The following is a 24,920-nucleotide window of genomic DNA, read 5'->3' as shown; positions in this document are numbered from 1 at the left end:
ATAAGACATAATTAAGCTTCTGACCTAAAGCTTTGGCTCTAATAATCACGTTGTGGCAACATGAAAGCATCTTACTGGTTTAACTGGTCCCATACATTTAAAAGTGGTTTAACAACTCGGTGGTCACTCGTGCAGTTTTAATCAGACACAAAATGTGAAGAAAAACATGTTGCAGCGATATTGGGTCGTAGATCTGAGTCCTAGCGTCAAGTCATAAAGTTAAACAGTCACGATCTACGATCGCTGTAAAGAGTATTACGATGATTATTTCCGTCGTTTACACAAAATCTAAAAGACGTGGCCTCACTACGTCCAATAGAAAACGTGTAGCGGATCATTTTTACACGTTATGGCCGTTTAAAACCAAAATAAGCAGCTGTGGTCCTACACAAACCGAGCTAAACGCCTTAACGAGGCGGTGCGCGCTCCCGCGTGCGGAAATCAATTTCTGGCAGACAGTCACTTTTTAGCACGACACCGGACCTCTTTGTTGTAGTGTTGCCATGGTGACTCGTAAATTCTTCACTCCATTGATCAGGGCTTTTTATAGTCGCGGGGCACGCGCTTAACTCTGAGTCGATAAACTCGGAGTTGCTTAAACCAACTCTTCTCAGCTGTTCTGAAACCGAAAACTCCAGGTTTTTAAACTCAGTGTAAGTCAACTCAGGGTTCAGGTTTAAACTCTGAGCTTGTTAAACCTCCTTCTTGAAACAGGCCCCTGCAGGCTCCCAGACGCTTCTCGTCTTCACGTACTTTAAAATGTAAAAACGTAAAATGTAATTAACTGCATATACAACAGGACTGTAACTCAATCCTGCCCATGTATCCAGTTGAAACGTTATGTTGATATCGGGTTACCTGGAAAAGCGTCTTCCGCAAATGTGTTACGTGTACGTGTATTTGCAGACATGCGCCGTCGATGCCGCCGCTAGCATTGTTTTGTAGCTAACCTATATTGCTAACTAGCGAGAATTTCTCTCCCTGGACACAGCTATGGACATCGACGGGTTCTTGGAAGCGTTTCAAGGCAATGTTACAGTTATCTTAATAAGCGACTCGTCGTTAGTGCAGGATTTCCTTACTTGTTCGGTTGCGTTCTGTGATGCTTGCTAATTGCGTTACGCATGTTCTCGTAACTTAACGCTAGCTGACCAGCATCGACTAGTTAGTGTGAAGAGACACTATTTCTTTTTCTGGCAGCTTTAGCCTGCTTAACGTTGTATTCTGGAAAATGTGGTCACGTTTTATACAGCTGTCCCTTTTATCTCCTTACTGATAGTGTGCTTATGTAAACAGCTAGCTGGTAACGTCACAGTATCCATGCCGCTTAACTACTAACTTTAACAAGAACTTTTTGTATACCTGATTGCATTTAGTTTTGTCTTACATTTCTGAATACCCGAGCTTAAATTGAACGCGCATGTCTCAAATAGTCTTTAATTTAATTAAAAATGTTTGATGTTTTGATGTATTTATTGGGATTTATAAGACTGTATTGAATGTGATCGTAAGATGTTATGTATATTGCTTACTGTTATAATAAGTTAAGCTGAGATGCTTTTATCAGTGAATTGTAAGCAAATACTTGTGTTTGGTATTGAGTGTAATTTGGCACTTTTAGACTCGTAGAAAACATGGTCACTACTGTAGAGCTAAAGTCCACCCAAAAAACTTTTAAGAAGCTAAAATAATTTCCTCATAAAGCCAATAACAAATAAACAGAGGTGCATATGATCTTGTTGTCCATGAACTGATTGACACGTTTTATTTTGTAGTTGTTTGTTGTCAACTTTATTTTTTATGTGTACTGTACAGATTTTGAGAAGAAAGGGAAAAAAGACACCTGTCCTGTACTAGAACAATTCCTGTGTCATGTTGCCAAGACGGGGCAGCCGATGTAAGTACAGATGATCTAAAACAGTGACATTCTCAGTTTCTCTGAAAAGGGATCCTTTTTTATTGTTAATGTTTTTTAAAAAAAAACATGTTCCAACGTTCATTTTTATGAATGAGGATGATTATGATTTTTTATGAATGACATGTAGAATTGTATTTGTCATGCCATACAGGATCCTGTGGCCACAGTTAAAAACATACTTCATGTTTAAGTTGGAAAAGGTTATGGATGATTTCCATGCCTCAACACCAGAACAGAGAGGACCACATAATCCCAATGTGGAGTATGTTCCCTTTGAGGAAATGAAGCAGAGGATCTTAAAGATAGTTGATGGTTACAGTGGGTAAGAAAAGTAAAGCTCCCTTACAATCACCTATCATTATTAATCATCTATGCTCATTTTTGCATGTTAAAAAGATTGAAAAAAATGGAGATAAATTATGTTAATAAATCTATCACTCACAGTATGTCATAGCTTCTATCTGTATCTGTTCATAGTGAAACATTTTTGTCTCTGCTCAATGACTGACAGGTTTTAAAAAACAGTGTTGTGCCTGTTTGTGTGTTGCTAATACTAAATATATTTTCAGAATCCCATTCACCATCCAGCGTCTGTGTGAGCTGCTTACAGACCCCAAGCGAAACTACACGGGAACAGACAAATTTCTCAGGGGTTTAGAGAAGGTGAACATTGTTTGAACCCAATAGTAGCAATATTTATTATTAGTGTTTAAATAAGTTTTTAAATCTGCTTCTGTTCATGGATTGCAGAATGTAATGGTGGTGAGCTGTGTGTATCCCACATCAGAGTAAGTTCATCCATTTTATGACTCACATTCACATCTTCCTCTGATTTGCTAATTTTGTCTCACTTGCAAAGTTACGATTAACAGAAAGTTCCTTCTGTATTGTTGTATTTCTATCACAGGAAAAATGGGGCCTCCAGTATAAACAGAATGAATGGAGTGATGCTTCCTGGCAACTCCTTTCTCTTTTCAGACAGGTGAGGTCAGCAGACTTTGCAGTTAAATTCTAAAATTCTATCTCACAGAGCATTCTTACACAAATTCTTTCATCTGTCACTTAGCAGTAGACTTATTGATAATATTGTACAAAAAATATTTTTATTTTTCAGTCGAAACATAAATGGGCCAGGCACACCAAAACCCCCCAGTAGACCAAAGTTGTCATTGTCAAATGCACTGTCCACAAATGGGCTCCCTGACTGTTCAATCAGCAAGGAGCCAGAGCTGACCACCGAGGAGGTTGAGCAGCACCATATCAGGTAAGTAAAATAATGTAAAACAGTGGAGAATGTCTACAACAGCAGTCTGTTTGTTAAATTACATGTATATCATTTGATGAACTGATGAATCTGCGTTATGACAGCAGTGATTCCTCGCTACCTAAAGATGAAATTACACCAAATAGTGGGATAAAGAACAAACACCCAGAGGAAGACAATGATTATAAGGCTGATAAGCAAGAGATCAAGAGGCTTAAGTTGGACAGAAAAGAAGACATTGAAACAGAGTCTGTAGAAAAAGAGTTATCGTGTCATGAGAAATCAGAGAGTCTGTCAAAGACATTGGAGACGTCGAGACACGCTTGTGGTCAAGAGAACAGTGCAACATCGTGTGACACATCTGCTGTTTCTGAGGATCATGGTAAGTTTAAAGACATCACATAGGGTGATCCAGAGTGTTGCTAATGTACTTGTATAAAAAGTACTTCAAGTAGTTCAAGTGTTTGTCTTTAAAATGCTATATAAATTTCTTTGAATATTGAAGAGTAGTTGCTTCCACAAACTAACTTCAGATCAGATGTTCAGTATCACAATTTTTATAACTTCCTTTTATCCAACCATACACATCTTTAATTAATCACTCTTTGAACAGATGGAACAATTTATACCCCAATTTCATCTCAGGGGTTTCAGCTCTTTTTAACTTTTAAAATTCTTAAAATAAATTGAATCTGCCCTTCATTAATTACCAATCATAGACTATGGTGACACAGAAGCTAACTTCAGAATGTTGTTGTTTCAGAGTACAGCAGCACACAGACAGTAACTTCTGAAACGGAAGGAGATTCAACTATGATGGACGATGTCGCCAGTCTGAGTATTGACTGCAGTGTGGACCAACCTGAGCAGCCTGCTCCATCAGAGGACTGGGACAATGTGGAGATCAATGAAGAGGGTCTAGTGAGGACCAAACTACATGCGTCTTCTTTTAGTGGTTTATCTGACTTGTCAACAGAGGGTGACACTGCTGATTCTCAAAGAACAGAACCTGGGGATAACTAACTAGAGCCCAGCCTGCCAATGAACTGTTTTTGTTTTTACACTGTAAGAAACCACACCAAGGGGATATATGTAGCACTGTGGGCCATTAGACTCCAAAACCAGAAGCAATCTGGACCTGAATTCCTCTTGGAAGGATCTTTTTGTCCTCTTCAATTCCAGCTAATTCCACACATGACCTGGTTTTTAAATTGCAAGGAAATTATGTAAAGATTGTGAAGACTCAGCTTTTTCACTGTTGACTGTTTTTGTAATTTCTTTTCAGTTTTCTTTTTTATATCTGAGCATTATAATTTAACGTGATAACTGATATAACCACACTCATTCTTCATTTGTCTTTCTAAAATGATAAATATGGCATATTGATTTGAGTATAGGTGATTCAACAGTATTTTTGATAAATGTCACTCCATGTGGACTAGGACACCTGCGGTTAAGAATATAAAGCAACATTTACCAGATGTATGCTTACTGTTAAGCACATACCATAAAGTATATTTCTGATTACTATTAGAAGAAAGCCTTTATTGGTCATTATCACATACAATGTAACAACAAAATGTGTCTACTGCATTTAACACATCCCCTGGGGGGAGCAGTGGGCTGCCAGGCGAAGTGTCTTACTCAAGGACACAGCCACCAATCCACCTGTTAGCTTGCCCCTGTTAGCTTTTAATTTAATGTGTAAACTACATACTATTGTGGGTTGACACAATGTTTGGTCATTTCTGTGTCAACTGTCATAACCCGAACAGAAGATACTTTCACACTTGTATGTATATCACGCCTTAGTTGTCCTTTTTGATAGCTAGGATTTTTACAGGATATAGTGGTAAATTTTTGTTGACCTGTAGTACATGTCCACTGCCTTCATGAAACTGATAGTCGCTGGAACTTGAATGCTTGAGCTTGTGTCGTAGTATTCATGGAAAGCAACAAATGCTAAAATTATAAATGATGATTACTCTGTTATTATAAAGGGAGTTTTTTGACACTACATGGCATTCCTGCAGAATAATATAGAGCCAGTGAAATTGGAAATTATGATGCAACTAGGAACAATATTGTCTGCTGGATGATCTGTCTAGCAAGATTAAAATATTGTCATATTTTTAGGTACTGTTGTAAATAAGTGTTCTTAAAGTTAACCTGCAAAAGCCCAGTTTGAGCTCTTATTAGTTGGTATAGGCTCCAATAGATGCCAAGAAATAACTAAATAAGTAAATGTTGAATAAGATAAGATCAAATATATAACTTGTTTTGTATTAAGGCTACCCTCCCATTGCTCTGCATCATACTTTATTACTGGTAGAACTGAAATAAAAGACAAAGCTGCCATTTTCTTAATTTGTGACGAAGATTTTCAGGCTCTTCTAAATCAAACTGGACACAGACAGGACAGGGATGTATCAGCATTCACTGCCACCAAGTGGCCAAAAGATCTTACAGAAAGTTCTGAAATGCTACATTTAACATAACCTTTATGTGTCAATGCTGCTATTAGCGCAACATTTTACTGCACAGTATTTGTAATTTTGTGACATTGATCAGCCAACATAAATTCAGTTTTAGTGATTTTCAGGGTCAGTTATATAGTAACTGAGCCAAAGAAGGAAACAACGGTGATTAGGATGTGCGTACAGAAATTATGCGTCTTATTCGGCACCTACCTATAGGTAGGTATACCTTTTGCAGGTATAGAAGACTAAGTTATGTAAGATGACTCGAAATAGTGAAGGAAAGTGAGATTTTATATAACTCTTGTGGTTGAACAAAATCATTTTAATTATGTGGGAACACATCTTCACGTGGCCCTGACTCTGCTAAACCAATATTAGACTCCCTCTGTTGTCAGCAGGTACCATGGGCCAGGTCTCACCGGTAAACATTGTCTTCCACTAACAAAGATCAAAGCTGCTGATGTAGTAGAATATGCTACCTTTTATGAAAAACATTTGCCCTTTTAGTAATTACTATTATTGTTTATGCTTGTATGCATTATGGAATTTAGCGAATGTTTGTTATAAGCTTCAGGCATGTAAATAGTAATCAGGTTATCCATAATTAACCTGAAGGTCAGAGCTGACAAAGTATTACACACTTAGTTTAAGTGACTCATCAGTTTGTACAGAAACTCCAGTGCAGAGAGGAATTAAAGTTATATCAGCTATTTAGCTTTAGAGTCAGTAAATGTTTTATAATTGTCATTTCAAGTCACATAGACCTTTTTGTCATTACATACACATAATTAAAGCCATGCTACACAAACATTTGCTAAAAAAATTCAATCATCAATTAACTGTGTTTCAAAAGTGCAGAACGTTTGTTCTTTTGATTTAGACAGGCAGAAGTAAATGCAAAAGGAAATCCTTCCCCTTTCATGTAGGCTAATTGGTTTTGACAAGTTTCTGTTTCTAATCCCTCATCATATAATCCATAACCACCCAGATCTTTCAAAAGGGATTTCACACCGCAGAGAACCTAATAACCATTCAACTTGCAATTATTTGGATTTTGCTAGCATTTAGCTTAATAAATATTTATATGTTTTAATACTGAGGTAATCAGGCCCAAACATTTTTGTGATGTAAGCATTACTTTTAGTCTTTGGGAATTGTTGGGATATTATCTTCACAATGGGTCAGCACCTCGGTGAGGATAATGACTTGGACAAGGAAATTGATGTGGCGGAGCTGAAGAATGGTACAAAAAGTTTGTTGTGGAATGTCCAAGCGGGACTTTGTTTATGCATGAGTTCAAGCTTTTTTTGGTGTTACCAATAACAAGGAGGCTGCAGACTATATTGAAAACATGTTTAGAGCCTTTGACAAGAACGGTGTAAGTACTGTACAAGCCTTTGTTGTAAAGAACTAGTGGAAATAAGGTAGTGGTAATAATGAGTAATAAGGTAATATCAATATTATTATAAACTCTAAGCTCTAAATTATTTTCTCTATTTCTCTTTTTCATGTACTTAGGACAACGCCATTGATTTTCTGGAGTATGTGGCCGCCTTATACTTGGTCCTGAGGGGTAAACTGGAACATAAGCTTAAATGGACATTCAAAATGTATGATAAAGATGGAAGTGGGTGCATTGATAAAACAGAGCTTCTTAAAATTGTGGAGATAACATTTAGGTTTATACAGTAACTATCCATTTAATAAGTGTTAGAAAACATTAATTGGCCCATTCTTATTTTTCACTCGCAGTTTATCGACTGAAGAAAGCCTGCCACGGAGAGCTGGATGAAGAATGCAATCTACTGACTCCAGAACAAGTGGTTGACCGGATATTTGAGCTTGTTGATGAAAATGGAGATGGTCAGTTTTTGTAAGAGTTCTTTGATAGCCTAACAAGCTTTAGTAAGGATTTATAGGGGCAGTGTGGCGCTATAATGTCTTTGTAGGAAGCTGATATAAGTGTGGATGTGTTCATTGCAGATTGCGTATATTGAACGGGAATGTGAATAAAAGTTCTCTTATTGACAAAACTATGTAAATTGTGATATAGGGGAAATGTCACTGGACGAGTTCATTGATGGAGCACGAAGGGACAAGTGGGTAATAAGGATGCTGCAGATGGACGTCAACCCTAGGGACTGGATGAGCGACTGAATTCTAAAGCTGTTATGTGGAGCAGGCATTTGTCACATGCATATACATTTAAATCAAATATCAAATATAAGACCTGACCGCATATTAAATATTCCGATGTGAAACATTACGAAAAAACAGATCGTAATAGTAAAAATTATAAATACATAAGACTGTAAAACTGTCATGTCACCTCCAAAGAACTTGGCTTTGGGTAGATTTATTTTATTAAAAGGTTTTAAAACAGTTTTTTAGTAAATAATCACGGTTGTGTAAAACTAAATCGATTATTCTTGTTTCGATATTTTGACCCGTCTTTCTCAACAGATTCTCGTGGTTTCTCGCGAGAGCAAAATGCTCTCTTTCCTGTTCTGCTGCTCGCTGATTAGCATACCGATTTGTCTATGCAGTTCCTTTAATACCGCAGTCAGCTGGTAGTGTGCAGAACCACTCACTTCATTATTAGCTGACAAACCGTGTAAAGTGTGTTCACGTCGGCACAAACCGAAGCAGCGCGTCTTACCAACGCTTTACACACTGCTGCCAATGTCGTGCGAACATAAGAAAGCAGTCCCCAATGGCCAGATGAAGGTAAAGCCTTCAGGTTCATGTTCTGTGTCCCACTTTGGATCAAATGTGTTCTTTCACGGTATAATGCTGCCGTCGTCTGGTTTAGCCTTCAGGAGACAGCTGGAGGCTGAACTACGTGACCGGGGACCTGTTCTCCTGCTCCGGCGACGAGGCTCTGGCTCACTGCATCAGCGAGGACTGCCGCATGGGGGCAGGCATAGCGGTGAAGTTCAGACTGAAGTTTGGAGGGATGGACGAATTGAAGGAGCAAAGTGAGTCCGTCCTTTTACTCATTAACAGTCACGACGGGATCCGTCTGCTTAGAGGAGGTGTGCATGATTCCTGGTCCAGCATGGTCTGGTCTTAAATTCTCTAAACATGCGTTGTGAACCTAAGTGCAGTTTTCAAACTGCTTGTTTACACGAGGATATTAATTTTATGTGCTTTACGTTATATATTCCAGTAAACCTGGATTTTTTTCTTTCTATATGTATCTGACAACTTGTCTCATAAGTTACTTTGTAGATACAGATTCTTAACACTAAGAAATTATGAATTAAGAGAAGTCATACTTTATTGATCCCTTTAGGGAAGATAAGATATTTATTATTATTATTATTATTTATTTGTCCCAGGCGGGAAAATTGCACCTAACAGCAGCAACAGGACAGAAAACAGAGAGAAACCATACAAACACACAACCATAAACAACACAAATGCAGTAAACAGTTCTGATTGAAGAGTCTGACAGCAGCAGGTAGGAAAGATCTGCGATGTCTCCTTTACACAGGGTGGATTAGTCCGTTACTGAAGCTGCTCCCCAGAGCAGACAGTGAGTCCTCCAGTGGGTGAGAGTCCTGGTCCATAATGGTTGTCAGTTTAGCCAGGACCCTTCTCTTCCCCCATCTCCTGCACTGTGTCCAGAGTGCAGCCAAGGACAGAGTTGGACTTTTTGATGATCCTGTCCAGTCTCTCCCTGTCGCTCACTGCGATCGCAGAGTCATCAGAGAACTTCTGCAGACACGTCTTGTGTCTGAAGTTCGACGTACAGAGGGTGAAGATGAAAAGGGGCCATACAGTTCTCTGTGGGGTCCCCCACTGCAGGTCAGAGTGTCAGACACAGTCTTTAGCTCTCACAAACTGTGGCCTGTTGGTGAGGTAGTCTATAATCCACTCCGTCAGATGGAGGTCCACACCAGCCTCCTCCAGTTTCTGTTTAGGAAGCACCAGCTGGATGTTGTTAAAAGCGCTGGAGAAATAAAAAAAAAACATGATGCTCACAATGCTGCCGTGCTGAAATTGTTTCTCTGCATTTGACCATACACACAAGGGGTAGCAGCAAGAAGCCACACATGGGATGCTCAGGGAGCTAGTGTGAAGTGACTTGCTCAAGAATTTCCAATAGCACTTAGTAGTATAAAATAATCTGATAATGTAATAATCATCATTCCAAAACAAAGTCAGTCACACTCACTCATTTTCTACTTAGTCCTCATAAGGGTCATGAGTATACTGTCAGATTTATGTTCTGTGAGATTTAAAGTCTATTATGTTTAATATTTGTGTCATGTCTTGTGTACATTTGTTTATATCCTAAAAGAAAAACAGACGGGAGAATGTGCTGTCCTGAGAAGAGAAAGACGTTTTGTCTACTATCTGGTAAAAGTATAGCAGTTATTTTCACCAAGATAAAGATGGCAAAACTCTCGACTGATAATTGTTTTATTTGCAGATCACAAAGAAGCGAGCGAGCCAAAAACCCACATATGACAACCTGAAACTGAGCTTGGAGGACATGAAATCACACTGCTTGAAGAATAAAGTAACGAGAATGTCAATGCCTCGGTTTGTCTATTAGTGTCACTTGTTTTTCATTAATTCTTGGTTTATTGTAGCCGTGTGTTACTCCTGTAGTTAAATAATACGTTTTTGAGCATCTGTTTGTCTGTCTCTCTGACAGTATTGGCTGTGGCCTGGACAGACTGCAGTGGAAAAGAGTGTCAGAGATACTGGAACAGGTCTTTAAGTACACAAACATCTCCATCACTGTCTATAGCCTTCCTGAGAAGGCAGAGACAACAGCAGTGAAGGAAAAAATGCACAAATGACTCATGCTAATTTCTCTATTGTAAATTTTTTTATGCACTTTACTGTTCCTTTTTGTACCTTGATTATCTTAGAAATGACGTCTCAAAGTGGACATGGAAATAAATATTCTCTTTTTCAACTAAACTGAACTTTTGTAACTTGAGATTAAACAAAGGGGATATTTTCAGTAATGTTTTTGAATTTGCTGTGCATCATATCTTTCCCAGATGAAAAGGGCTTCTGTGACGTGTTTATCAAGGTTGAATGGTGTCCTGCTTGGTTCACCTGTCCCTTCTGATTAGAGATTAGGTTTCTCTGTTTGCCCTTAGTGTTAAACAAGCAACCGTGTTATTGACTGAGTGCATTTGCATTTCTCTATGGCTATTGTGTACCAGGCAGATAGCCCATTGTAGCCTCCCCTTATAAGCCATTAATGATTTGCTTGACCATTGTACTTTGATACAGTGGGGAATCTGACACCACAATGTCAACACCAAGCACAAATTTTTTTAGGATGGGGAAGCCCTTTAACACTGGAACACAGTGTTCTCATGATACAACCTGCATTCAGGTTGTGCAGTAAGTAAACTGCACTAAATAAAATAACTATTGGAGGGAAAACCATGTCCTTTAGATGTGAGTGATTATCATAAACCTGAGTCTGTCTCAGGATCCTCAGTAGTTTGCTACCGGTGACCCTTTCATTCTACTTTGGGCGTCTTCAATAATTCATCAAGATAACACAGTAAGTGACTGCCTGCCTATGTCCCCTTCTTTATATTTGGTCTAGCAGGAAGACTGTACGCTAGCATCACTTCAACCAGCCCCTGTGCTCCTCCTCCCTTCCCATCCCCCTTCTTGCCTGGCAATTAGGCTCCACACTGCAGCAGAGCCACCTAGCCACACTGCAGTGTGCGCAGGGAAATCTCCCTTTATCTGACCTGCTGTCCCACCTCAATGTGCTGCGGCGGGTGGACTGCACATCCAAAACCCACACTCACCCCACCTAATAGCTTCTCTCTTTGTTACCATGCAGCTTATCCCTATGCGGTCCAGTGATTCGCCTCCAACGCTCTACCCCATTCCCAGTCTCACTTCTTTTTTCTCCCACCCACCTCCTTCTCGCCATTCTTTTTTTTTCTCTGCTCAATGCATATGAAATTGCCAAGCTCAGCATTCTTCTCCACAGGCACTTAGGAGGGGGGGCAAGCTGGGGAGGGAAGGGTTTCTGGTACACCATATAACTGGACCCCTTCCAATTAAAAAAGAGAGCTTATGTTATTGAGGAGCAGCTTAGCCAATCAGAAGGCAGTGCAGGCAAAGACGGTAGAAAAAAAAGCAGCAGAGCGAGTGGGCAAGAGGAAGGGAAAAAACTGCAGTGTGTGTAGTTTTCGTCCCTCCCCTGAGCAGATCTCTATCAATTTGGCTACTCTAGTCTTGGGGTGCATTTGAATGGGTGTCTGTGTGTGTAGATCAAGCAGAGTTTACAGGAGGACAGAGTGAAGGTGTGTCTACCGGTTTGTCTTAGTCTCATGACTTATTCATTGTGAAACTGGACAAATAAGAGGAGAATGACTATTTTTCTCTTTATCTCAAAGTGTCTTGGAGCCTGTGGAGACGGGGAAGTGCTCAGTATCCAGGCGAGAGCAACCTGCACAAAAGGTAAGCAGCTGCACTTTGCTTTCACTACAGGCATGCAGGGGCTGACTCCTCTAAAGTTGTTGTGTTTTTAGTCAGCATTCATGCTGGTCCATCCTGATGTTAAAGTGTAAAGGCATCAAAATGTAAACATGGCTTCATGCTTTAACCATGTATTAGATAGTAAACATTTGACAGCAAAAGCACAGGGAGAGGCAGAAAAAAGAGGGAGGGAGGGAGGGAGGGGGGTTAGTGTAGGACTCCTTGACGCTTCTAGCCAAGTTTCTGTGCACACGGTCCTCTAGTGCTGCAGTATCCCATTACATCCCTGAGCGGAGCTGCCTCACTATTCAGCCTGTGCCAGGAAGAGCGACTCATACAAGCTTCTAAAACCACCGTTATTATTTCAGTTGACTTATCACGTCTGGTTGGGATAAGAGTAAAGTTTTGCCCATAGTACTCTAAATTACATGCATGGTGATAATGTCAGAGCCCATTTTAGTTCTGCTGTGCCTACTCTCATTGTGTATTCAGGATACCAGTGGGGTTGCTTAGATAACAGATTGCATTGGCTGTGCTAGCATTTGACCGATGATGAGTTTTTGTTTTGTTTATCAAGTGTGAAGCTTGCAGCCAGTAGGTTTTGTGACTGGGGGAACCAGGCATAGTGACTGCTGGGTAACGCACATATGGAACATGTAGTACTGTCATGTATGTGTTTCTTCTTTGGGGGTAGGCTTATATACTGTAGCTGTAAATGATAAACTAACTCCATTAGCAATAAAAAGGGAAGGATAGGTGATTCCTACTAGCACACTTAATAGTCTTTATCAAGTTTGTCTACCGTCTATTTATTACCTTCAATATGTATCACATTTCATATGTGTTTTAAATTATTTTGTAAATCTGACCTTCATTATTAGTGAAGTGAATAAAAATTCACCGGTGTCCAGCAGTGGGCACTGTGTGTTGTCTCTGATGAAAGCTTGTGTGAACATTGGCCTGCTGCAGAATGGGAGGAAAAACTGAACAGACTTAGTGCGTTTGAATGAAGGGTTAGGCTAGTGTGAAGAGTACATGTTATGGTGGTACAATATGAGATCATTCAGCTGCTCAATCCAGGAAAATAAGGTTCAAATTATTGAAGACTGAGTTTTGTGGAGAAAAACACAGATGGGAAAGAAACATAAGTTTTTTCAGCACCATGGACAGAGCTCAAATCCAGATGGTTTCTTCGAACAGTTTGAAGTCAAATTCTTTATCAGAGCTTAGGACCAAACTAATTTATTTAGTATGTCTATGATATCAGCTGAGGAGCCTGATAATCTACCCTTCAATGCATTTCCACCAGTATTTTGATATCACATTTTGCAGTGCACATTGGTTGATCTGTTTTTTTCAGCTAAGGAAAACACTTTTCATTATTCATGTACCTGTAGATTTCTTAAACGCCATTTTATAGAATCCATGTTTTTGCAGAGGCGGGTGCTACTGGTTTCCTTTGGAAAACCTTTGTACTGTCCTTGTCGGCTCCAGGTGGGAGTGTCAGTTCTGGTGACTGCAAAGCTCAAAATGACTTCAGCAGCAAAACCAGCTTTAACATGAACAGTTTACAATAATGAGGTTCTGACAAACAGCAGTGATTTGATCATTGAATGTAAAGAACATTTGAGACACCTACTGTGACACGTTTGTTACACATTTGACACACCTGCTGTAAGTTTTATTTCATGTCATGGTTAAAAGCGACAAGGAAGATGTCACTGCAGGATGCAGGCAACGTACTGAGAAACATATTAAGATATCATCAGAAGCCCCAGCTTCTTAATGGGAAATGGTGATGAGACCCCTCACCATTGCCAAGAATAAGTCAGTATCCCTCTTTGGAATAGAAACAGAGGAGAATGAAGGAAGCTTTACTACATTACATTAGACAGAATGAGTGTATTAAACAGACAGACCAGTGTTGTGGCTTACCTAAACTCATCTTTTATTCAGTGTTAGCATCTGATACGTTCACCATTACCATAGTTTTGGCTATATTTACAGTTAAAAGTCCTGTACATGCATCAATAGTTTACTGTTACTCTTTCTAAGAAACATGGGCTTTGTGGAGAGGTGAGCAGCTGCTAGGGTTGTCATTGCTCATCCACAGTGTGTGACAGCCTCTGCCTCTCTGCCACATGGATGTTTAGTCTGCTTCTGTAAATGATGGTATTGACAACATTTGTCATCAGTTACAACTGTCACTGTGACATAGTGTATTTGGCAGGAGCCCCAAAAATGCAAAAATCTCAGAATGGCAGAAACAGTGTCATTTGGGTTGTGCAGCTATAACTAGACGACGTTGCAGATGTTTAAGGTGAGTGTTCCAACTTGGGGATTCTCTTTGATATATACTGGGGAGGATTGTGTGTGTGTGTGTGTGTGTGTGTGTGTGTGTGTGTGTGTGTGTGTGTGTGTGTGTGTGTGTGTGTGTGTGTGTGTGTGTGTGTGTGTGTGTGTGTGTGTGTGTGTGTGTTAATAATTACTTAATTTACGGGGCACCACCCTGTTTCCAGGGACCAATAACTAATTTGGAATAGCCAATACAGTCTCAATTGTATTCAAGGTAGTTGAAGGATGAGCTCCGTACCATAGCCGACTCAATTCACCAGTGCTGCAAGACCATATACAAATAATCACAGACAACGACCAATTAAATTATGAACGCTTTATTAAACAATATTAACTCTAGTCTCAACACTATCTTGAATAGCTCAGCAAATCACAACTTAATCTTACGGTGTGTTCGTCTTGACGTACTGTATGTGTATGCGCGTTACCTGAGATAAGAGGAGTGTGTGTGTGTGTGTGTGTGTGTGTGTGTGTGTGTGTGTGTGTGTGTGTGTGTGTGTGTGTGTGTGTGTGCGTGCGCTTCAGGGTTAGGGTAACAGGATGCATTCATCTCTGTTTATCTTACATTGTGTTAATGTAAGCAACAGGGGGTGAGAAGCGTAACAAATTAGGAGACAGTGGATTCAGTCTGTTTTATGTGAAAAATATGCACAGAGAAGAAAAGCAGTGAGAAACAAGTGAAGCGAGGGCGAGAGATTGAGAGACTGTCTGAGGCAGAGCAAGAATGGGAGAGAGTGGGTGTGCATAGCAGAGCTAAGAGCACTGCAGTACATTGCAGTGCCCAGCCCCCGCTGTGTACTCTGCTCACCATCCGGTTCCATGCACTAAAAAGACCCCTGCAGCAACGGAGCCTATTGACGAGCAGCAGCCTTTCACAGAGCTGTTGACTTGCTGTGGTCTGTTGTGGATTGTCCGATGATGCACAGACTTCGAAGCAGTGGTGGCAACGTGGTGCTTGTAACCTGCACCTGTCGGGACATTGTCATGTAGAGGGAGTAGACACTTTGTGCTCCCTCTAGATTATGTAAGCGTATAACACATTCACTCTACCTGACACCAGCAGAAGGATTCCAGCCCCCCCCCCCCCCCCCCCCCCCCCCCCCCATGTTTTTCTCATTAGGAACATCTGCCTCGCTGTTTGCCTTTGTTTCAGCCATAGAACTTTGAAAACATAGAGAGATTCTTCATTGTACTTATTGAGATGGCAACAATAGGGAGGCCAATAGCATGTGCCCTTAGTTAGGTCATGTTTGTATGTATGTGTGTGGTGTGACATTATGTTAATAAATCCCTGTGTGCTGAAGAAATAATGATGCCATGGGTATGACCTCCATCTGACGAAGGCTCAATATTAAAAAAGCACATGCACATTTATGTTTTATGGATTAATCTTATAACTTTTGGCTGGATACACAGAGATACGCATGCAAATGGAAAATTAATCTTATGTTGTATGGTATGTAATGTTTAAAAAACTAGAAGAGAAATCAAGGTCGCCCGGGGGTTGGCTGGGCAGCTGAAGCATGGGAGCTTCCCCTTGGTTCTATGTTCTCTGGTTTCACTCTACATTGCTGATGTAAGCGGATCCAGATTGTGTTGCTCAGACTCTCCCTGCTTCCTGTGAAACGGCTCGGGTTGTCGTCGTGTTTAGGAGGAATAGAGTCCGGCACATCTGGCCAGACAGGTGTTATTTGATAGAAATAAAAATAGTGAATTAAACATTCATTCATATTGCATTTAGAATTATTGTTCTTGTTTACTATTCCTTTCCCGGCCATCTTTGACTATGAATGGTTGAGACATGCAGCCCGAGAAGATAAAGAAAGAGACATTGTGTGCTTCATGTGTGTGTGGCAGAGAACGCAGCAGAGTAGTGTAGTGTGGGTAAGCTGCAGTAGCGTTTCGGAGTGCTGCATTGAGCTGCATAATTAATGTTAAAGAGGGTGGAGCTAAAGGCGGAGATAACTAAGCCGCGGCAACACTTCTAGAAATAGAGCTAGGTCATTTTTGAAAAATCTGTCTTTATGCAGGATGAGTGAACATAGATCAGTGTGGCACTGATATTCTGATGCAAAACCTGTGAAGGCTCACCACTCCAATACCGTGTCTCTGTCCCATATGCTCCACTGGATCACTCTCCACTGAGCTGCCACAGCAAAATGTCTCAGCACCGACTCAGTTAATCAGCCTGTTTGCAGTGAAACACCTACTCATTTGACACATCGAGTCTGAATGAATTAGACCACAAAGACGGGGGAACAGTGACTTTAATCTTAGGGATGGGGTTATATTTAGTCATTAGTCTTCACAGATTCTTGAATTCTTGCTGGAGACCTGATGTTTTTAGCATCTCTATTCTTCTCTTGGTTTTATTTTTAAACACATTTGCCTTTTATCTCTAGGTGTGCACACACATGGGAGTGTGTTGGGATCTGTGCTCGCCACTCCTGCATCCCTGTTAAGTGACGTCTTTTGGAGGTCTTTCTACTTCTGTGTGCATACGCTGTCAGACCCCTGCCACCATGTCCTGTGGGAGGCTTTGCCTAGGTGGTGACCACATCTACGTTACTGTATATCACACTGCACGGCTTGCACCCCTGTCACCTAACCGCAGTATCACTCTAGCTGCCCATGACATCTATTCTGCTCCAGCATGTCTGGTTTCATGCTGCAATGGCTTTACAAGGAAGCTTTACATCCCTGCTAAATCAAACAACAAGGTTTTTTCTCTGTTCTCCATATGTTGCATTTAATACATTTTGCTTCCTTTTACTGGAAGCTGTGCTGACGTTTTAGATTTGTCTGCCAAAACACTGTAGTTGTCAAAAAGGCTGAGAGATTGAACAGAGGCATTTGAAATGTGACCTGTGTCGGCTCTAGCCGTCTCCACGCTGCTGCTAGGAAGCTGGTAATGAAAGTGTTTTCATTTGAGTGCTTCAAGGGGCCATGAAATCACACCTAAATTTCAGCCTTTACATTATCAGAAGCAAGTAAAGTTGGATACACTTGAAGTTGGATTCCCCAAAAAGATGCACATTCAAGCCTGATAATCATAATAGCCAGCCCACAGTGGTCTTCAAAGAGGCCTTTAAGGTGTTTAAAGTGGACTTCTACAGTTTTATATGATTTCCCAATGTGTTTTCCTTTCAAAGGCATCTGGCAGCAGAATCTCAAGTTTTTTTTTGGGAAGAGAAACAAAGCAGAACCTCGTTAAACATATTTTTTACTGTCCCCTGAAATCTCAGGAATGAAGAGACATTTTCTGTTCCTCTCCTCTCCTCGTTCCCAGGGGGTTCTGTCGAGGGAGAACCGAGTTGTCTTCTCATAATGCTGCCAAGTAAGAATCTGCCCATCTAACTCTCAGAATGCTCAGAGCAGAGCAAACATCAACCAAACCCCTTAATTAAACTACAGATTTTAAATCAGTTTTTTGTGAAGTTGGCTTAAATTGCAAACTGCAGCTGTGAACAAATGCTTAATTTGATTGTTCTATGCAACCTGCATCTCTACGCCAAAGTATGACGATGACAGAAGCTGACGAAAAGAGGCAAGTTGACAAAAAGTTGAACGATGATTCCCATAGACGACCATTATAAAAAAACAACGAAAAACGTTGAATAACGTTAAAAGTTGATAAGCTGAAAACGTGAAAAGTAATAGCCCCCATCTCCTAAAGACGACACACGTTTAGAAAGTTGAACGGCGATTCTACGACGAAGCGTTGAGACGATGAAAGCGACCGAAAAACGGGGCGAAATAATAATAAGAAAAACTAGAAAAAGTAATTTCTCGAGAAATTACGTGGGAGAGCTGATCTGCTGCCGCTGATTAAGCTGCTGACGTCAAAAAGTTGACTACGGCAAAACGATGAAAACGATGAAAACGAGAAAACGTTGACAAAGATTAAAACGATGACAAAAGATGGCGATTAAAAAGATGATGATTAAAAAGATGACCAAGGTCATACTATGACAATATTAAAGAGATGACAATGATTCAAAAGTTGACCAAGGTTAAAAGATGTCAAAGATTAAAAGGTTGACCAATGTGCATTGTTGACAATCATAAATAAGCTGACTATCTTTTTGATTTGAAGAAAGTATTTGTAAATAATTACCTAACTGTGTAATATTTTAATAACTAGTAGAAATTTACCAGTCAGAAACAAAAATCTTGCCATTTAAGGTAATAAATTACATTGGTGCTTTTATTTTGAAAGGATTTAGAGGTTGTGTGTGGGCGATTACTAAACTATAAAATAGTCATTAGATAGTCATATTTATCATTCAATAGCAAGAATAGCCCTATTAAAGCAAAAGATTTAGATTTAGCCCTTTCAGAATAAAAGCACCCTAATAAGTTTGAGTGGCTATTTACTGAACTCTAAAGTAGTCCCATTAACGATTGGTAAGTATTCAGAACCACAAATTTTTTTAATTAATCTTGCCATTAAAGGTAATAAATTGTAATTGGTGCTTTTATTTTGAAAGGATTTAGAGGAAATGTGTGGGGGTAATAGCGTAACTGTCAATTAGTCTTTAATTACCCATTCAAAGGCAAAAACAGTGCAGTTAAAGCTAATAATTGGCATTGGTGCTTTTATTTTGAAAGGATGTAGAGGAAGCACGTGTGGGTAATTACTAAACTGTTAATCTATCTTTAAATAGCCATAATTACCCATCTAAAAGTTGAAATATTGCTATTAAAGCTAATTATTTGGCTTGGTGCTTTTATTTTGAAAGGATTTAGAGGAAGTGTGTGCTTAATTACTACACAATCCAATAGTGTAGTTGAGTAATCAGTAATAAGCATGGAACTGCTGTCTACACTGAGCATCAGCAGTTTGACCTGTCAGTGAAATCTGCAGCTGCGCCGTCGCCATGGAGACGAAAGGCGGGAAAATCAGGCTCACTCTGCTCTGTAAAAGCAGAGTTTCACCCTGTATAAACAGGCTTGTTCCAGCTAAACCATGATAGTTATCACAAAAATTATTTCATTTTACGAGTCCCAAGGCTTCAATGAGCAAATGGTGTGAATTTTATGTTTGAGGATAAAAGCTTGTAGCCACAATTGGCAATTTCAAAATATGTCTCCTCTGTTTTTCTCCCCAGACGTCTGCCGAAAATTATCATTAGAGTCTATGGGAGAATTTCGGGATCTCTCTGCGCTTTGAGGTTGATAGCGACTAAAGTATAGGTCTGAGGGTATATCCAGACACATCATTAGAAAGAAGACAAGTATGACTACGATTTAGTGAAGTAATTACGTTGATAGAGTAAAAATTGTGGCTGTAGTGACGAGTTAGAGACAGAAGTTCTGTCTTAAAAAGGCGCACCTTCTCACTGTAGCTGTGACATCACGCACTCTAACTGACCCAATAGACACTAATGGAAAAGCTGAAAATTTAACAAAAACCACACCATATTTAAACGCTCACAAGTCAAAAACTATAAAAGATACGAGGACGCTGATTTACACGGAGAACGCTGAAAGATGATAGACGCTTTTGACGTTGAAATGACGTTTCTACGCCAAACTATGACGATGACAGAAGCTGACGAAAAGAGGCAAGTTGACAAAAAGTTGAACGATGATTCCTATAGACGACCATTATAAAAAAACGACGGAAAACGTTGAATAACGTTAAAAGTTGAAAAGCTGAAAACGTGAAAAGTAATAGCCTGCATCGTCTAACGATGACGCACGTTTAGAACGTTGAACGATGATTCTGTGATGAAGCGTTGAGAAGTAGATAGCGACCGAAAAACGGGGCGAAATAAGAATAATAACTAGAAAAAGCATTTCCATAAGAAAATGCACAGTGAATGCTTCCAAGCTGAAAATATTCCTGAAGAGTTGCTGAAAGTAACTGAAACATTTAAAACAGATGAAATAGCTCAATCATGTAAAGCATAGTTGAATATATCTAAGGAGAAATAGGAATTGATTAAACAGTGCTGAATATTTGCAGAAGAAGCTGAAGTAGTTCAATTTCATATGGAGGAAAGACAAAAAATATTTGCTGAAATTAACAAACTGCTGAAAATCAATTAATTAATTTGTTGAAATATAGCCAAATATATCAAAATGGCTAAATATTGTAATTAAATAGTTTTAATTTCAAGAGCTGAATGAGTAGCTAAACGTTTTGGAAATATTGATTACGGCTTAAATTTGCTTCAGAACAAGTATTTGGATTTGAATTGATAAAAGTTGAAGCTTTGAAGGAAGTGTGTGCAGATAATTGCTGAACAGTAAAATAGTTTCATTAACTGGTTATAATTAACTAGTCAAATTCACAAAAGCGACATTTAGGCTAAATAATTAGATTGGTGCTTTTATTTTGAAAGTAATTTGAGGAAGTGTGTGTCCTAACTTGGTAAACTGGAAAAAGCGCTCATTAAGTTGTCCTAAATAACAAAAAAGCAGTCAAAAGCAGAAATCAAAAAGGTTTAGAGCTTAGTTAGTTGCACTAAAAGTTTAGTATTCTTATTTTGAAATGACTTACAGGAAGCTTGTGTGAGTAATTGTTAAATAGTTTCATTAACTAGTAATAATAAACCAGTAATTACTGGTATAGACTTATTGCTGAATTTGAATTGACCATTCAAAAGCAGAATTTATTCTATTAAAGCAAAAAAAAAATGGTTTAATGCTTTTATTTTAAAACGATTTAGAGATGTGTGTGTTTATAGCAAAACTTTAAAATAGTCTCATTACTTGTCACAATTAACCATTTAAAAACAGAGTTTATGCTATTAAAGCTAAAAATTTGGATTGGTACTTTTATTTTGAAAGGATATTGAGGACACCTGAGCAGGCAATTTCTAAACATGAAGATTGTCTTATCATCTAGTAACAATACACCAGCTGAACGCAGAAATATTGCCCTTTTTAGCTAAAGATCTGGAATGGGGCTTTTATTTTGAAAGGATTTGGAGAAACTGTGTGTGCAGTATTTTAGTCTAAATAAATAGTCACGATAAACCTGTTGAAAGCAGAAATATTGCTATCTTTAGCTAAAAATCGGGATTTGGGCTTTTATTTTGAAAGGATGTGGAGAAGCTGTGTGTGCTTAATAGCTAAACTGTAAAACAGTCACAATAACCAGTCACGATTACCCATTCAAAAGTATAAATAGTCCTATTAAAGCTAAAAATTCGGATTGGTGCTTTTATTTTGAAAGAATATGGAAAAGGCCTGTGCAGGTATTTGCTAAACAGTATATTAGTCTAAATAACTAGTCATAATACACCTGTTGAAAGCAGAACTATTGTTATCTTTAGCTAAAGATCAGGATTGGGGCTTTTATTTTGAAAGGATGTAGAGGGGCTGTGTGTGCTTAATAGCTAAACTGTAAAACAGTCACACTAACCAGTCATGATTACCCATTCAAAAGCACAAATAGTGCTATTAAAGCTAAAAATCTGGATTGGTGCTTTTATTTTGAAAGGATTTAGAGGTTGTGTGTGAGTAATTACTAAACTATAAAATAGTCATTAGACAATCATAATATGTCATTCAATAGCAAGAATTGCCCTATTAAAGAAAAAAAATTAGGTTAAGCCCTTTCAGAATAAAATCACCCTAATAAGTGTGAGTGGTTATTTGCTGAACTCTAAAGTGTCTCATTAACGATTGGTAAGTATTCAGAACCAGAAATGTTCTAATCAATCTTGCCATTAAAAGAAGTAAATTGTAATTGGTGCTTTTATTTTGAAAGGATTTAGAGGAAACGTGTGGGGGTAATAGCATAACTGTCAATTAGTCTTTAAATAATCATAATTAACCATTCAAAGGCAAAGACGGTGCAGTTAAAGCTAATAAATTGCATTGGTGCTTTTATTTTGAAAGGACATAGAGGTAGCATGTGTGGGTAATTACTAAACTGTTAATCTATCTTTAAATAATCATAATTACCCATATAAAAGCAGAAATGTTGGTATTAAAGCTAATGATTTGGCTTGGTGCTTTTATTTTGAAAGGATTAAGAGGAAGTGTGTGCTTAATTACTACACAATCCAATAGTGTAGTTGAGTAATCAGTAATACGCATGGAACTGCTGTCTACACTGAGCATCAGGAGTTTGACCTGTCAGTGAAATCTGCAGCTGCGCCGTCGCCATGGAGACGAAAGGCGGGAAAATCAGGCTCACTCTGCTCTGTAAAAGCAGAGTTTCACCCTGTATAAACAGGATTGTTCCAGCTAAACCATAATAGTTATCACAAAAATTATTTCATTTTACGAGTCCCAAGTCTTCAATGAGCAAATGGTGTGAATTTTATGTTTGAGGACAAATGTTTGTAGCTGCAGTCGCAATTTCAAAATACCTCTCCTCTTGTTTTTCTCCCCAGACGTCTGCCGAAAATTATCATTAGAGTCTATGGGAGAATTTCGGGATCTCTCTGCGCTTTGAGGTTGATAGCGACTAAAGTATAGGTCTGAGAGTAAAGCCAGACACATCATTAGAAAGAAGACAAGTATGACTACAATTTACTGAAATAATTACGTTGATAGAGGGAAAATTGTGTCTGTAGTGACGAGTTAAAGACAGAAGTTCTATCTTAAAAAAACGTCCCCTCGCACTCTGGCTGTGACATCACACACTCTAAATAACCCAATACACACTAATGGAAAAGATGAAAATTGACCAAAAACCACCCAATATTTAAACTGCTATAAATCAGAAACTATTAAAGATATTTAAACGATTTCTGGAAGATTAATAGTTGAATAGTTAAAGATTATTTTGTAGTTTAAATGGTGTCTGTAGCTTAAAGTATGCGGAAGTAGTTAAAGCTGAAAGTAGACAAAGCTGAAGAGAATTTGAAAAATTGTTCCCATTCATTTCAATGGGAAAAAAAAGTTAAAAAAAGCTTAATAACTTGAAAAATATGAAACATATGAATGAGAAAAGTAATAGCACACGTCTCCTTAAAAAGCTGAACATTTTGATATTGGAATCGTTTCTGTAGCTGAAAGTATGCAGGACTAGTTAGATGCAGAAAAACGGGGGGAAGAAAAATAATAATAACTAGAAAAAGTAATTTCTCGAGAAATTACGTGGGAGAGCTGATCTGCTGCCGCAACGATGACAAACGCTGATTAAGCTGCTGACGTCAAAAAAGTTGACTACGTCCAAAAGTTGACTACGGCAAAGCGATGAAAACGAGAAAACGTTGACAAAGAATAAAACGATGACAAAAGATGGCGATTAAAAAGATGACCAATGTCATAATAGGACAAGATTAAAATATGACAATGATTCAAAAGTTGACCAAGGTAAAAAAATATATCACAGATTAAAAAGTTGACCAGAGTGCATTGTTGACAATCATAAATAAGCTGACTAGCTTTTTAATTTGAAGAAAGTATTTGTAAATAATTACCTGTGTAATAGTTTAATAACTAGTAAAAATTTACCAGTCAGAAACAAAAATCTTGCCATTTAAGGTAATAAATTACATTGGTGCTTTTATTTTGAAAGGATTTAGAGGTTGGGTGTGGGCGATTACTAAACTATAAAATAGTCATTAGATAATCATAATTTATCATTCAATAGCAAGAATAGCCCTATTAAAGCAAAAGATTTAGATTTAGCCCTTTCAGAATAAAAGCACCCTAATAAGTTTGAGTGGCTATTTACTGAACTCTAAAGTAGTCTCTATAACGATTGGCAAGTATTTAGAACCACAAATTTTCTAATCAATCTTGCCATTAAAGGTAATAAATTGTAATTGGTGCTTTTATTTTGAAAGGATTTAGAGGAAATGTGTGGGGGTAATAGCGTAACTGTCAATTAGTCTTTAAATAATCATAATTACCCATTCAAAGGCAAAAACATTGCAGTTAAAGCTAATAATTGGCATTGGTGCTTTTATTTTGAAAGGATTTAGAGGAAGCATGTGTGGGTAATTACTAAACTTTTAATCTATCTTTAAAAAGTCATAATTACCCATCTAAAAGCAGAAATACTGCTATTAAAGCTAATTATTTGGCTTGGTGCTTTTATTTTGAAAGGATTTAGAGGAAGTGCGTGCTTAATCACTACACAATCCAATAGTGTGGTTGACTAATCAATAACAAGCATGGAACTGCTCTGTACACTGAGCATCAGCAGTTTGACCTGTCAGTGAAATCTGCAGCTGCGCCGTCGCCATGGAGACAAAAGGCGGGAAAATCAGGCTCATTCTGCTCTGTAAAAAGCAGAGTTTCACCCTGTATAAACAGGCTTGTTCCAGCTAAACCATAATAGTTATCACAAAGATTATTTCATTTTTCGAGTCCCAAGGCTTCAATGAGCAAATGGTGTGAATTTTATGTTTGAGGACAAACGTTTGTAGCCACAGTCGCAATTTCAAAATATGTCTCCTCCTTGTTTTTCTCCAGACGTCTGCCAAAAATTATCATTAGAGTCTATGGGAGAATT

General features: G+C 38.6%; 3 protein-coding genes across 13 annotated transcripts; all 3 read left to right on the top strand.

Annotated features, from left to right (window-relative positions):
- The first annotated feature begins 497 nt into the window (after positions 1–497).
- On the top strand, positions 498–5,549 carry LOC114850278 (serine/threonine-protein phosphatase 4 regulatory subunit 2-A-like). 3 transcript variants are annotated; one of them, XM_029142246.2, is made up of 9 exons: positions 498–653; positions 1,816–1,897; positions 2,070–2,240; positions 2,488–2,581; positions 2,669–2,706; positions 2,826–2,900; positions 3,033–3,182; positions 3,287–3,564; positions 3,946–5,549. In XM_029142246.2, coding segments are annotated over exons 2-9 (1,068 nt in total). In that variant the 5' UTR covers positions 498–653; positions 1,816–1,895; the 3' UTR covers positions 4,206–5,549. The 3 variants fall into 3 exon arrangements, with proteins under 3 accessions (XP_028998079.1, XP_028998078.1, XP_028998077.1); XM_029142245.3 differs by lacking the exon at positions 498–653 and adding an exon at positions 862–1,027 and having other exon boundaries at positions 3,290–3,564; XM_029142244.3 differs by lacking the exon at positions 498–653 and adding an exon at positions 869–1,027.
- Positions 5,550–5,688: 139 nt separating this feature from the next.
- On the top strand, positions 5,689–7,992 carry guca1b (guanylate cyclase activator 1B). The gene is given in 6 exon segments (XM_029142247.3): positions 5,689–6,893; positions 6,896–6,961; positions 6,964–7,040; positions 7,181–7,330; positions 7,411–7,525; positions 7,716–7,992. Coding segments are annotated over 6 exon segments (567 nt in total). The 5' UTR covers positions 5,689–6,838; the 3' UTR covers positions 7,820–7,992.
- Positions 7,993–8,154: 162 nt separating this feature from the next.
- oard1 (O-acyl-ADP-ribose deacylase 1) lies at positions 8,155–24,851 on the top strand. 9 transcript variants are annotated; one of them, XR_003784804.3, is made up of 8 exons: positions 8,155–8,389; positions 8,475–8,640; positions 9,969–10,027; positions 10,101–10,190; positions 10,329–10,386; positions 12,055–12,118; positions 16,894–17,038; positions 17,781–24,851. XR_003784804.3 is itself a non-coding variant. In XM_029142249.3 (8 exons), exons 1-8 carry the CDS (start codon positions 8,345–8,347, stop codon positions 17,726–17,728), a joined length of 735 nt encoding a protein of 244 aa, XP_028998082.1. In that variant the 5' UTR covers positions 8,156–8,344; the 3' UTR covers positions 17,729–19,235. The 9 variants fall into 9 exon arrangements, 6 of the variants coding, with proteins under 6 accessions (XP_028998082.1, XP_028998081.1, XP_028998084.1 ...); XR_008693953.1 differs by having other exon boundaries at positions 17,737–24,851; XR_003784803.3 differs by having other exon boundaries at positions 17,644–24,851.
- The last annotated feature ends 69 nt before the right edge of the window (positions 24,852–24,920 follow it).

Source organism: Betta splendens, unplaced genomic scaffold (assembly GCF_900634795.4).
Source record: "Betta splendens unplaced genomic scaffold, fBetSpl5.4 scaffold_22, whole genome shotgun sequence".
NCBI lineage: Eukaryota > Metazoa > Chordata > Actinopteri > Anabantiformes > Osphronemidae > Betta > Betta splendens.
This window is presented reverse-complemented; position numbering and strand designations above follow the sequence as displayed.